Source organism: Limulus polyphemus, unplaced genomic scaffold (assembly GCF_000517525.1).
Source record: "Limulus polyphemus unplaced genomic scaffold, Limulus_polyphemus-2.1.2 Scaffold2199, whole genome shotgun sequence".
Classification (NCBI taxonomy): Eukaryota; Metazoa; Arthropoda; class Merostomata; order Xiphosura; family Limulidae; genus Limulus; species Limulus polyphemus.
In genome coordinates this window covers 14436-27366 of record NW_013667809.1, presented here as the reverse complement: position 1 = coordinate 27366, position 12931 = coordinate 14436, and the positions used below count along the sequence as shown (strand labels likewise).

Sequence of the window (12931 nt, the reverse complement as noted above, 5' to 3'; positions counted from 1 at the left end):
TGAAAGGGCGAGCATGTTTGGCGGGACGGGGACATTGAAGATATATACAAAGTAGTATTAATGGCGCAAGCAGCGATTTATATTGGCTTGATTTTAAGATTATTACCTCCAAGTTTATTAGTTGGAAGCATTTTTCTAGCAACTGAATTAATAAGCCTAACTTTTCCACTGCTACTATTTTTTTCTAATATTTTTCTGAATAAAAACACCAGTTTCTTGTACGGTTTACTTCATCCTTGCCTTAACGTTTCGTCATGTCCTTCATCCAAGTTATAATCAATAGGATGTCTGTTAATTAATTTAATTTTTTGCTTTCCAAAATCACTTGAATGACTTTTGTAAATGTGCTCTTGAAATTGTCTTTGATCAACATTATTTTTTTTCTATTCGAAATTCACTGTGGATGAATACAGTTATCTTCTGATATCTATGTTCATTTTTTTTTAAGACCAGTCTTTGATGAAGAGTTAAATCAATAAATAGCGTCATTTTTTTTATCTTGAATAGCTTCATTTTTATGTAATACAACTTTATGTGCTATACTTTCAACATGAGCTTTCTTAAATGGTGGTTAGTAATATTAAAAAGATGTAATAAACTTAAAAGTAGAAATAAGATAAAATCAAGCCATCCAAAAAAATAAATTTGTACCAAACAATGCCTACCATCTTAAAAGTTCTAAAAAATCCTTAAAGTAAAATAAATACCACTCTATTAATTCTACTACATGATACTCCCAACCTCCACCCTTTTCTAGAAATGACTTATTAAAAAAAAAGGCTTATTATTTCTACTTTTAGCTTTATTACTTCTATTTAAAGGTAACTGCCTTCCCACAACTTGCTGCTGACAGCGAAAGGCAGTAAGAGTTGAGGCATTGTGGGTGTAAGCACTCAACTCTGTACCCTTAATGAATTTTCCACAACTGCTGATTGGTTTCGTTATGACTTTTGGATGACGACCGGAAAGTGGGAAGGTTTTTGATTTCTTTAAATAGAGTTTTGAATTTATATATATATATATAATTAGTAGTATAAATAAAGATAGCAACGTTACTGTATCATTTATATGAAGACAAAATTCCATAACAATGATGGTTTATAATTTTGTTTTCAGTTGTAACAAGTTAAGTTAAAAACACTAATTATTATACTCATTAGTAAACCAAACGTTTTTATAACCACTCTCGTTAGTAAAAAGGAGTTAATTCACAGCTTAAAAACATTATAAATTCGGATATACGTTGTTTTTTGTTCTTATATATATTGCAAGTTACCGGGCTTGGAAAAATAAACTTCCTTCTGTGCAACTTGTAATTAGTTTTATTTTCATAGTGATAATGTCTTGGTTTCACTTAAGGTGAGTTTGTTATTATTGTTGTCGTTTTTACTGTTGGAGGAAACTATATTGGAGGGAAATATATATTATTATTTTCTTATTATTTTTAAATTCCTTTTTTCCTCTTATTTTATGCCAAGAGGTGGCTACCTGTCCTCAACTGGTCGCCGACTTGTTTGTTTGAAGTTAAATTCAAAGCTACACAATGGACTATCTGTACTCTGCCCATCACGGGTATCGAAACCCGGTTTCTAGCGTTGTTCCATTGGGGGGGGGGGGCGGTCGCTTACACTGACAGGTAATGGAATACAGATCGTTTTGGGTTTAAGCATCTGCACTTGTTTTCCTTATTTAATTTATAATTATATTATTCTTCTGTGTTAATATTAGTTTTTATTATCCTCCCCGACGAGTTTTTCATTGAGCAATTGTTGAAATTTTCTGGTGAAACTACATAGCTGCAACGCTTTTTTTTGGGTGTTATGACTACAGATATCTTCCAGTATGTTATACGATTTGCATTTTTACATTGAATACAACTTTAATTTTTCATGATGTAAATTTGTTGTTGTTGTGATTTGGGCTTACTGATGATTAAATTAATACTTAACCTTTTTAATTGTTTCCTTAATTTAATACGTTACAGCAGAAAAAAAAACTGGAAATATGAAAAGTTAAAATAAAAACTTTTCAATTTAACTTGTAACATCTGAAATATGTATACATACACACTTAAGCACGTTGCTTAGCTTTCTCCTGCTAAGTGCTACTTCTGTAAACTCAAGAACTAAAGGGAGGTAAAGTGATTAGGTGATACCATTGCTAAGTGCTACTTCTGTAAACTCAAGAACTAAAGGGAGGTAAAGTGATTAGGTGATACCATTGCTAAGTGCTACTTCTGTAAACTCATGAACTAAAGGGGAAGTAAAGTGATTAGGTGATAAATCAAAAGCCAATTTGTGTCAATTTCAACAGATGTCGGAGTCTTTGTTTATCTTGTTTTTTTACGTCTATTAATTATTGATAAGTTTATTTATACGCACTTAAAATTACTTAAAAGGATATTTCAAGTATACATAAAAAAATCACCCTGTATAAGAACATGATATACGGTGATCCTCTTATGCCTTAACACTATATCTTCGATTTTATTTTCAGTGACAAAGTAAATAGTATTGACTACAAGTTGTACTTGCCAGCGTGTATCTATGTATGTATCATTTATTCAATGGAAGTTATATTAAAAATGTAAAATATAACAGACGGTACAAGTTAAAAAACTACAAGTGTAGTTAGTTCTATTATAAATCCAAATATAGACTTAGATTCTATTAATGACATTATGTAATTTATATTTTAGGCCATTTCTTCTTGTTTTTTCTTTCTTTTTTATCTATATGTTGATAAAGTACTTATAAAACTTTTGTTATAGTATACTTCAATTCTTCGTAATCAAAAAGCAAATATTATTGTTTCGTTTACAATGTAGTAATGAAGAATCGTACAGTGAAAAGCATTGTATAGCTTCAAGAAGTTAATAAAACGAGACATGTAACGAGTACTTACGTTTCGCTTTTGCTGCTTGTTTGGCACTGGGCACCCACCGGATCGTGGACAAGTCTTCTTCCAGGATGAAATAACGGCGGTATTGTCTAGAACTACTTTTCAACTTCACCATGCTACTTCCATCCATCATGTATTGCCAGCAATCAGAAGCTGAAAATTAAATACTTTATGTGAGCATTGAATAAAGCCGCGGATTAATGCAGAAAAATAGTACTACAGAAGGTGAAATAGAAATGTTGTTATTATTCTTCCTGCAATTACAAATACACGTATGTATAAAATATTAATTACGAGCAAATGTACACATCCCTCACGCAGCACTTACACTGCTGTACGTGTTCAACGCAAATACATCTTTATGGAAAAAATCTTACTCAAATAACCGAACTTATACACAATATACCTTAATATAAAATAATATGCCCCCCCCCCCATTTCCTTCAAAACTATTAAAATTATTCTACAGACAATTTCAAATAATTTTATTATAAATTCCTGGGAAATGGTGTTCCACGGTTCTTCAAAGACATTACAACGATCATTTAAGTTGTTGGGATTCTTTTGTACATTTTATTTGTCCAAATAGCTCCATACAGCTTCAATGATATTAAGGTCTGAGCTTTAAAGGGGCTATTCCATGCTTTGGAGGACTTCAGTTCTTTCTTTCTTTCGCAAATAAGTTTTAATTATTCCAGCTGAGTGTTTTAGATCATTATCTTGCTGTAAGATGAAGTTTGAACCAATAAGTCTTGCATGAGGATAACACAGTAGATTAAAATTTATTTGTACCTTGCTGCAGTCAACGTGCCATCAATTTTCCGACACTACTTTGGAATATGTAATCCAAACTTGAATTAAACATCCTCCATGTTTAATAGTTGACTGCAAGCAAGAGTCTTTATAAGTTTCAGTTGCTCGTGGTCTCAGATACTCTCTTCAATTAGATCCAAATCATTGAAACATTGACTAGTCTGTCCAAAGTACCTTTGATCATTGTTTCATAATCCAATTTCTGTGTTTTTGTGCATATTGTAGCCTTTTATTCTTGTTCCCATTTCCCAGCAGAGGTTTTGCACGGGCCATAACAAACAATGGGAAGATTCCAAATTAGCTGCTGAAACTAACAATCACGTCACCTAGTCATCCAGTTTTTCCATTAGATCAATCTTATCTATAGTTATATCAAGAATATGTCTAATCTTGTTTATCGGTCTATATATCAGAGAGATATTTTGTTTTTGTTTTTCTAAATTGTTGCATTATTTGACAAGATAAACCAGGTTTAAATGGTAATACAAACCCTTCTTTCTTAACGCCCCCCCCCCCAGTGGCACGGCGGTATGTCTGCGTACTTAAAACACTAGAATCCGGGTTTCGATACCCGTGGTGGACAGAGCACGGATAGCCCATTGTGTAGCTTTGTGCTTAATTACAAACAATCTTTCTTAACGTTTTTCAGTGAGTAGTTTTAACGTAATATTTTTACTCCCGTTTTTAAATTTCTCGACAACTCTGTCAACAGTATCAGAATTAAAACCTCTTTCTATTATTACATACTTAGATAATAATAGCCAGTTGTTAATACCTTACTGTTTACAACATAATTTGAAAATTCTATTCACATAAGAATAAAAAGCAGAGATTTTTTTGAGTATTAGTGTGACATGATTTTTGACATAAAGGCACGATTACCGAGAACAGTTTTCAATATACAGCAGTTTCCTATTTAACCTTATTTTTGCTTACTAAAATATCTAAAACAGGTAAACAGTTATGCACCTCAATCTCATATGCAAAGGTAATAGGGTTGTCAATGTTATTAAGGTAATAACAAAATCAGTTAAAATCCCTTTGGCCTGGCATGGCCAGGTGGTTATAATCCCCGTCACAACAAACATGCTCGCCCTTTCAACCGTTATAATGTGACGGTCAATCCTAATCTTCGTTGGTAAAAGAGTAGCCCAAGAGTTGGCGGTGGGTGGTGATGACTAGCTGCCTTCCCTCTAGTCTTACACTGCTAAATTAAGGACGGCTGGCGGAGATAGCCCTCGTGTAGCTTTGCGCAAAATTCAAAACAAACAAACAAACAAACAACCTACTACATGTACATAAGCAGTGAAAACATATGATAATGTAATGAATTTTGCTATTTTGTACGATAGAGGCTCCCGATGGCTGAGCAGTAAGTGTAAGGGCTTATAATGCTAAAAATCGGGTGTCGATACCCATAGTAATGGAGATATAGAATAACCCATATCTAAACCTTCATTCTGTTTATAAACTTGACTCTTAATTTGAAAACATGAATTGTTAACACATGGTTCAATAAGGCTGATCTTATCCATTATTTCTAAAGCTGAATTCTTATTTTATTTTAATTTATTCACAAAACATGCAATGGCTTTTTCCACAAGTACTTTAGTAGATAATGAAACAAAATCAAAATACACAATTTAGCAGTGTAAGACTAGGGGGAAGGCAGCTAGTCATCACCACCCACCGCCAACTCTTGGGCTACTCTTTTACCAACGAATAGTGGGATTCGTCCGTCACATTATAACGCCCCCACGGCTGAAAGGGCGAACATTTTGGTGTGACGGGGATTCGAACCCGCGACCCTCAGATTGCGAGTCGAGCACCTTAACCACCTGGACATGCCGGGCCAATTACGGTATTACCATTGTCATTATTTCTACAGTACCTTCTATTCCACTCGTGCGTTATTTTTTCGTCACGGCGTTTCATTTTTCTTAAAGTTTTTTTAGTTTCGTTTTCCAGTGATCAAAATATATACAATAATATGATCTGATACAAACCTTTAATTTTATTCTTTAAGTTAAGATTATTATTTGCTCTTGACTGACTTACACTATCAGTAATAAAATTTATAATTACTTTTTTCGGTTACATAACCTGTTTACAAAATCATTATAATAAGATTTTACCCAATCATATTAAAAAATAAATTTGCTACAGTCTGCACTGGTTTTACTAATAAGAGGTGTTTTTCATTCAAAATCATACAAATTTCCCACTGGTTGGCCTATAAATAACTGTTTTTATATTTACGTTTAATAATATTTGCTTTGTCGCGGGTAACTTCAGTTCATGGTAATTAATACTAGTCTGCTACGTTCGTCTTAAAATTTCGCGCAAAGCTACACAACGGATTTCCACATAGCCGTTCCCAGTTTTGAGCTGATAGCCTAGATGGAAGGAAGCTAATCAACAATACCCACCGCTAACCCTTTTGCCGTATTTATCTGATCGTATAGTGGAATTTGAAACACACTTGTATAACTTTTGGGCTGAGGGCGGTCCAATGATTAGCGTGAAGCTGAGGTTTCTTGGTTCGTTAAAAAACACAAAACTCCACACTTTGGGGCCGTGATTGTGTTATAAGATTGCCCTTGTATGCCTTTGCGCAAAATCCAATAAACAAACAAACATCCTAAAGTGTGGAGCACATTTTTGCGATCACGGATCGCGAACCATGAATTCTAATATTGTCTGTTCGAATATAATATCGTTTGTTTGTAATTAAGCACAAAGCTACACAATGGGCTATCTGTGCTCTGCCCCCCCCCCACGGGTATCGAAACCCGGATGCTAGCGTTGTAAGTCCGCAGACATACTGCTGTGCCATTGGGGGGCAAATATATTATTAAAAACCATGGATTTTTTATATGCTTTCTTTAGTATATAACTTTGCGCAAGAAATATCGCTGGCGATTTTCATTTTATAATAATATTTTATAGTTACCCAGTCTCAAAGGTGATTAAGAAGAGGAAATGATGCAGAAATGAGTACTGGAAAGCCAAAAAGAAAAATAGCTATAGCATAAATCACACGTTATTGAAAAATATTACAGGGTTGTTATAGAAGTCACTATACGCAGTTGGAACAGTCTGCATGCATGGCGAACTGCTATATAGTCATTTGATAGGAGGAAAGACGCAAAGACTGGCACGACCAAAAAATAGATTAGAAGATATTACTGGAAATTAATTAATTATTTATTGAAATTATTATTATTGTTGGAAATTATTATGATACCATGAAAAATTACTTAATTAAAAAAGTAGCAAAATAACTTAAAGCATTATTAGTCACAGAAGGCGTACGAGTTAAACATATCTATAGTGTTATGGGGGAAATGTCAGAAACTGTAACGAAGCGAATCATTTAAATAACAAAAGCCATTAAAGCAGTTTAAGGTATCTATTACTGACTCGAAACCCGAAACCATCGACTACCCAGTTGCTAGAAGTTCCAAGATAAGTACAAGTGACTTGGCTTTTTAGGTAAGAACACTGAACTCGTGGGGTGAAATGCTTATTGGTTCTGTGAGAACATTATACACGTTGGGTTGTTTGTAGTACATTAGAGTGTGCAATTAAGAATTTCATTTTCCGTTAAGAGTGTGGGGGTCAGCCAGATGGTTAAAGCTCAATATACAGGAATTTTTGGAGTACAGCTTACTTTAATCGTCTGAATGTTGAAATCTATACAAATACTTAGAATGGCAAGGCTTGTGTTAAAAAACAAAACAGATTCATAAAGTTGCTTAATGCTATATGTTGAGCTTTGAATTTCTGGCAGACCCCCCCCCCTCAAACTCGTAATTGATATTATTTAGCTATATGTTGAGCTTTAAATTTCCGGTAGACCACCTCAAACCCTTAATTGATAATATTTATCTATATGTTGAGCTTTGAATTTCTGGCAGACCACCTCAAACTCGTAATTGATATTATTTAGCTATATGTTGAGCTTTGAATTTCTGGCAGACCCCCCCCCCCCTCAAACTCTTAATTGATAATATTTATCTATATGTTGAGCTTTGAATTTCTGGCAGACCCCCCTCAAAGTCTTAATTAATAATATTTAGCTGTATGTTGAGCTATGAATTTCTGGCAGACCCCACCCCACACAAACTCTTAATTGATATTATTTATTTTTTCAATAATTGATGTTCCGATATCAATTATACTTTTGGTGAAGTATGTTTTCCTATTTTGAGATTTTGTTTTTACAAAATGCTTAAAAATGTATAAAATACAATACATTTTTGCATACTTTAGTTGTGTTAAAGTAAATAAATTGATCTATGATGAATTTGGAACATAAGTGCCGCAACATCTAGAATTCTCATGAACTTATAATGTAGATATAGAGATCATACACTGAACTAGGTTCAAATAAATGGGGTTCCAAGGACATTAAACTTATAATGTGTTACAGCGTAATCTCTGGTGAATAAGTAACATTTACTTTCAAACTAGCATGAGTTCATAGCAGTTTCTATTAGAGCTAATATCCATAGCTTACTGTTATCCTTTATATACATTAAAATCCCATGAAAAATATCAGTTCGTAAATAGGTATAAAAATAAATCCTAAACCACTTAACAATGTAAAGATTAGTAAAGAAATTATACAAATACCCTAAAACCATACAAGAATATATTTCTAAACAACGAACTATGGGCAGCTACTAATATTTGAATTTGTTGTTTGAAAATATAAAATTTGAAGCGAAATTGTCCTGTTTCCATTTTTGTGATGCTAAACTACCAAACTAACTCTCATTATTTAGTACATAAATTATCATTTTGAGCGACAAAATACAGAGCAGTCTTTATGAATATTACATTTTAACAGTGATTAATACGTTTTTATACCCCCCAGTGGCACAGCGGTATGTCTGCGGACTTACAACGCTAGAAACCGGGGTTCGATATCCGTGATGGGCAGAGCACAGCTAACCCATTGTGTAGCTTTGTGCTTAACTTCAAACAAAACAAACATACGTTTTTACGTGATAAGGTTTGTATGTTTTTGTTCGAATTTTAAAGTGATAGACCGACTAGAGGGAGAGCAGCTAGTCAACACCACCCACCGCCTCTCTTGAGTTACTCGTGACCAGCAACAGTGGGATTTACCGTCACGTTATAACTCTCACACGACCGAAAGGTCGAGCGTCCTTACCCTGGCCGTGCCAGACCCCACGTGACAAGGAAGTACGATTTTCCTACGTAAGACAAACGTACACATCTAAAAAGTAAAAAAAGAAGCGACAATTCATTTGTTTACGAATTGCTACAAGTTAGTGTTCATCACAAAGGCTATCTAAGTGGGAGCTGTCTTTGTTTTACAATCATAACACAGTTGCATCGTAATTACTAAAATGTCTTAAATTGCTGACAAAGTTTTTGGAGTTCTAACATTACTCCACGGCCCGGCATGGCTAGGTGGTTAAGGCACTCGACTCGCAATCTGAGGGTCGCGGGTTCGAATCCCTCTCACACCAAACATGCTCGCCCTTTCAGCCGTGGGGACGTTATAATGTGCGGTCAATCCCACTATTCGTTGCTAAAAGAGTAGCCCAAGAGTTGGCGGTGGGTGGTGATGACTAGCTGCCTTCCCTCTAGTCTTGCCCTGCTAAATTAGGGACGGCTAGCGCAGATAGCCCTCGTATAGCTTTGCGCGAAATTAAAAAACAAACAAACATTACTCAAATGCTTGCCTTAAATAAAACTTTAATCATACAAAATGTCAAAATACTAGCTTATTTCCTTTTCAATAAGAAACATGATCCATAAAAAAATCCTCTTTTGGAAGCTTTAACTTCAATCTACTTTCGGGCTTTTAACGTTCCAGCTATTTTTAGTTCTGTAAAGCGCCATGATTTTTCGAATGTACTTGGATAACTTGGAAGACCATAAATGTTGCTGGCATTTCGAATGTGTTCTGTTTCCGCCTTTTTTTTTTTTATCACTGGGCTCTATTCTTTTCGTGTTTCCAAGTTTCTTTTCAACTTAGCCTTTGTCAGCATTTGAAACGTTCTTAAAACATATCACTTTTTACTCTTTAACTGCAAACTCTGTTTCATGGGGTGGCAAAAAGACGATCGAATCTTAACTTAACTACTAGAATTCTTTAAATTTCAGAATAAATCCACTTATAGTGGCCAGTAAATTTGTTAATGCGATTCTGTTTGAAAAGTTACTAATATATTTTTGAGAACAACAAAAAAGCCGTAAAATATTTTAAGTTAAATTCTAATCATGTCATAGATGCACGTTGACTCACATAACTGGAATTCAAGTAACATAAATTATTATATCCAGTAATTATTTCATATTATAATTCGTTTCAGTTGTTGCCGTTCTTATTTTAACGCAAACCTTCACAATCTGCGCTCTGTGTATGGCGTGGAATCGTATTGTAGCATTGTAAATTCGTAAACTTACCGCTGACCCACCGTGGAAGGTCACTGGTTTCAGAGTTGCTGCAATCCTTTGAATACTTACAATACTAATAAGGTATTAAATGGTAAGAGCAAATGTATGAATGTATAGATAGTTTTAAATTAGGCTAACATTGCCTAACAAGAGCTGAGCGTGGACTGGTTATTGCAACCGGATTATGAATCGAGGATTCATGGTTCGTGAATCATTGCCACAAAAACGTGCTCCGCCCTTTGGAGCCATGGCAGTGCTATAGAAATGATGAGCCAAATCCCACTTTTCGGTTAGACAAAGGCCCGGCATGGCCAGATGGTTAGGGTGCTCGACTCGCAATCTGATGGTCGCGGGTTCGAATCCCCGTCACACCAAACATGCTCGCCCTTTTAGCCGTGAGGGCATTATAATGTGACGGTCAATCCACTAATGTGACGGTCAATCCCACTATTCGTTGGTAAAAGAGTAGCCCAAGAGTTGGCGGTGGGTGGTGATGACAAGCTGCCTTCCCTCTAGTCTTACACTGCTAAATTAGGGACGGTTAGCGCAGATAGCCCTCGTGTAGCTTTGCGCGAAGTTCAAAAAAACAAACAAACAAACAGAAACAAACGGTTAAGCAAGGATAGCTCAAGAATTGGCGGTGGGTGCTGTTGAATATATGATTTCCTCTAGTCTATCGGTTCAAACTTAGAAACGGCTGTACGCAGATAATTCTTGTGTAGCTTTGCACAAATTTCTTAAAGAAAGAACAGATGTTTCTACTACATGGTTAGTTACTCTCTATAGATAATACTAAATGAAAACAAGGTAAAACAGAGACCAGACGAAAAAAGTTTGGCATAGCCTGGTGATAAGAGCGCTCGACTCGTAATCTGAGGATCTTGGGGGCGTTATAACGTGGCAGTCAATCTCATTATTCGTTGATGAAGTAGTGGCCCAAGACATGGTGTTGACTATCTGCCTTCTCTAAATCTATAGCTACTAAATTAGAAACGGCTAACGCAGATGGCCCTCGCGTAGCTTTGCGCGAAAGTCAAACCAAAACAAAAAGTAATTTTACAGATAAAAGCTCCAGATAATTATCCCACCATTTTTTTCTGTAGTCAGATGAACTTTCAAAACGAACAGATCCTCCCTGTACAGTTTTATTGATTTTTCTTATTTCGTACATCTACAAAAACTATACTTCAATCATAATGTGTTAGAAAATCTAACTGTAGGATATTCAGTCATTTACTAATTGGTAATTATATATATATATATATAAATTATAATTAATTCAAAAACCTCACCACAAACACTTTATTTTATTGAAGTTCCAGATGACCGGAACTTATGAAAGCATTTCACAGAAAAAAAAACCTAAAGTTTATACGTTCCACAAAAAAAAAGTCGCCATACACAGTTTTTTAATTTTGTTTTAGGTTTTATCATAATTACTTAATGAATTTTGTGCTCAAAAATTCTCAAAATTTCCTTTTGATTATAGTTTTGTTAACAGAATTTTCGATGAGATTTCCAATGTTACAAGAAACTAATAAAGCGTCCCCTTTTTGAAGTAAGCAATACGGATGTTAATTGGCATTTTATGTTCATATAAAAAAAAAACATACTTTTAGAAAGTTAAACAGACTTATTGCCCTTTTTTCTTTTTATATAACTTTTTCTCTTATGTACACCCCAAGAGATCACAGAACTTAAACATGTATACGCGTACGCTGTTATCAAGAGATGAAAACAAACTTCGATTTTTTTTTATCACAACCACTACCCCATTATATTGGTAATCTATACGAACGATGTATTCCTTAAAAAATTCAGATTAAACCGACCTTAATCATGTAAGATGAGATTGCAACGACCTGAAGTTTACCTCCTTCCTCAAAAAGCAGAGACCTCTTTTTTTTTCTATTTTAATCAACACCAAGAAAATAATCATGACTGAACTTGGTTCCATTAGATTAAAAAAGGCGATTAGTTTGTAAATGCTCAGTTTGGTAGAAAGGACAAGCATTTATAATTAAAATAAGTCGAAGCATGGTGTAATTTGTAAACACATCTCTGTAAAAGTAATGTATTGCATAGCAGAGAACCCCTTATTATCGAGATCACTTAACTCAGAGAATTCTAATAAGTGATTAAACTTTTCAGAAGAAATAATTGATCAACCTTAACTTGTCAAGTTTTTTTCATTAAATAGGTAACTCTCATGAGCTTGTTGGTAAAGAGCAGAACATTTATGTATTTTATTGAATAACTAATTACATTATTACTCAGAAATGCAAAACATTTTGGGGTTATTTCTTTATTACCTCCGCCACCATAAATAACGAGGGTTGTGTTTTCACTCCTCTGTGTGTGTGTGTGTGTGTGTGACATTATTACTCAGAAATGCTATACATTTAGGGGTTATTTCTTTATTACCTCCGCCACCATAAATAACGAGGGTTGTGTTTTCACTCCTCTGTGTGTGTGTGTGTGTTAACTAATTACATTATTACTCAGAAATGCTATACATTTAGGGGTTATTTCTTTATTACCTCCGCCACCATGAATAACGAGGGTTGTGTTTTCACTCCTCTGTGTATGTGTGTGTGTGTTAACTTTATTACTCAGAAATGCTATACATTTAGGGGTTATTTCTTTATTACCTCCGCCACCATGAATAACGAGGGTTGTGTTTTCACTCCTCTGTGTGTGTGTGTGTGTTAACTAATTACATTATTACTCAGAAATGCTATACATTTAGGGGTTATTTCTTTATTACCTCCGCCACCAT

The 12931-nt window shown here is 34.6% G+C and overlaps 1 protein-coding gene across 1 annotated transcript in view; it reads right to left on the bottom strand.

The window, feature by feature from the left end:
• The window catches only part of LOC106466232 (inactive phospholipase C-like protein 2), a 203160-nt gene that overhangs the window by 178917 nt on the left and 11312 nt on the right, over positions 1-12931 (bottom strand). Inside the window, exon 2 of the mRNA XM_022394212.1 lies at positions 2905-3054. Coding sequence (XP_022249920.1) covers positions 2905-3054 — 150 coding nt within the window. The remainder of the gene's footprint in view (positions 1-2904; positions 3055-12931) is intronic.